Source organism: Lagopus leucura, unplaced genomic scaffold (genome assembly GCF_019238085.1).
Source record: "Lagopus leucura isolate 7727_CA_CO unplaced genomic scaffold, USGS_WTPT01 34751-0_obj-0_obj, whole genome shotgun sequence".
Taxonomy (NCBI): Eukaryota; Metazoa; Chordata; class Aves; order Galliformes; family Phasianidae; genus Lagopus; species Lagopus leucura.
This window is the reverse complement of record NW_024963011.1, coordinates 1-1,789: the sequence shown is the minus strand read 5'-3', so window position 1 is coordinate 1,789 and position 1,789 is coordinate 1. Positions and strand designations below refer to the sequence as shown.

At 59.6% G+C, this 1,789-nt stretch overlaps 1 protein-coding gene across 1 annotated transcript; it reads left to right on the top strand.

The window, feature by feature from the left end:
* Positions 1-277: 277 nt before the first annotated feature.
* On the top strand, positions 278-1,763 carry LOC122190933 (G2/M phase-specific E3 ubiquitin-protein ligase-like; the record flags this gene model as incomplete). The annotated part of the gene is given in 7 exon segments (XM_042891080.1): positions 278-369; positions 434-556; positions 807-931; positions 1,120-1,293; positions 1,295-1,353; positions 1,356-1,479; positions 1,646-1,763. Coding segments are annotated over 7 exon segments (815 nt in total), but the record flags the coding sequence as incomplete, so codon positions are not given.
* Between the last annotated feature and the right edge of the window lie 26 nt (positions 1,764-1,789).

Here is a 1,789-nt window from a genome sequence, read left to right as displayed (position 1 = left end):
AAAGTATCCCTGCACGCAGGGCAGAGGGGTGCTGGGGGTCTGCCAGCGGCAGACAAGGGAGGCGGGGGCACGCAGGGCCCCTCTGCTCCTTGGCCAGGGGAGCCGCGGTTGGGCTGTGGCCGCCTGCTGGCAGCACTGGGCCTGCAGTGCCCCTTCCTTTCCACGGCCACCAGCCCTGCCCCTCTGCTGGCACGGCCGGCACACAGCAGCCCCTGGGACAACCCCCAGGGCACCTGGCCTTGCAAGCTGCTCACTGCTGTTCCTCTCTCCTCTCCAGCATGCGTGCTCTGTGGCCGAGTGGATCAGGACTCGAGCATATATGGGCACAAACATGAGAAAAACGGGTTCTACTTCCATACTTTTTGTGTGGTGAGTTCCCTCATGGCTCCTGCCTCCTTCCAACCAGTGATTCCCTCCTTCCTGCCCTAACAAGAGCCTGCTCTTTCTTCTTCTACAGATATTCTCCACTGGTCTTTGTAAACCAGGAAACAACAACAGAAATGCATGCCATTTCAAAGAAGAGCTGATACGCACAATCAGGCAGGGAGAGCAGACGGTGAGCACCGCACCGGAGCTTGGTGCCAGCGGAGGCATGGCTGAGCTTAGCCTGGTGCAAAGAACATAATCCCGGCCCTTCCAAGCAGCCCCAAGAGAAATCCCTGCTCTTGCAGACCAGCCCTGTTCAGCAGGCAGCTCTGCAGAGTGCCACCCAGCCCTGCCCCCATCCCGTGCCCTGCACAGAGGTGCGGGGCCCGCTGCGTAGGCCCTGAGCATGCAGCTGATGGGAAATGCTCTGCTCTTTACAGCTCTGCTTCGTCTGTGGCCAGCGTGGGGCCACCATCACCTGCGCAGAGCCGGACTGCGACCGCAGCTTCCATCTCTCCTGCACCTCAGAGGGCGAATGCGTCACCCAGTTCTGCGAAGATTTCAGGTAAGGGCTGCCAGGCATCGCCTGCGAGCCTCCAAGCCCTGCTTCAGCACCAGCCAAAGAAGCGAGGAGCGCGCTGTGATGCCTCCCAGCAGCCTGGCAGAGCCAGAGCCAAGGCCTGGGGCTCCTTCCTGTTCCTCTGCCCTCCTCGCAGCACTTCTCACCTTGCCCGTCCCTCAAATTTCCCCCAGGTCCTTCTGCTGGGTGCATCGTCCACATCAGGCAGTGGAGGCAGCGCCGGTGCAGGACACGACCTGCATCATCTGCATGGAGTCCATGGAGCACAGCAGATCATACAGCACCATGGTGTGCCCAGCCTGCCGACACGCCTGGTTCCACCGGGCTTGCATCCAGGTAGGAGCCCTCTCCTCACCCCATGAGCACGGCAGGTGCTCAGCAGCACCAGGCCAGGCTCACACTCACCCTGTTTTGTTTCTGCTACAGGAACTGGCCATGTGCGCAGGAATTTATTGCTTTCATTGCCCCCACTGCCGAGACAGAGACAGGTTTATTCGAGACATGCTCACTATGGGGATCCGAATCCCATTCAGGTTGGTGTCTTTCAGCCAGCTCTTGAGATGTGAGGGCACACAAGCTGTGCTCAGCAGGCCTGGCCCTCGCAGCCATTAACATGGAACTGGGCATTGGGTGGAAGGGGAGGGATGCCACGGATTAGTTTTAGTCCTGGGGCATCACATTCTGTCTCTTCTCTTGCAGAAAACCAACGTGGGAGGACAATTATGACTATGCAACCCTGGGAGCTAGGCATCAGCGCTGTGATGCCAGCGACTGCCATTATCCACATGGCCGGGAACAAGAAGAGGGAGAGGGGTGAGTTACCTCAGCAGCCCTCTGGGGCTC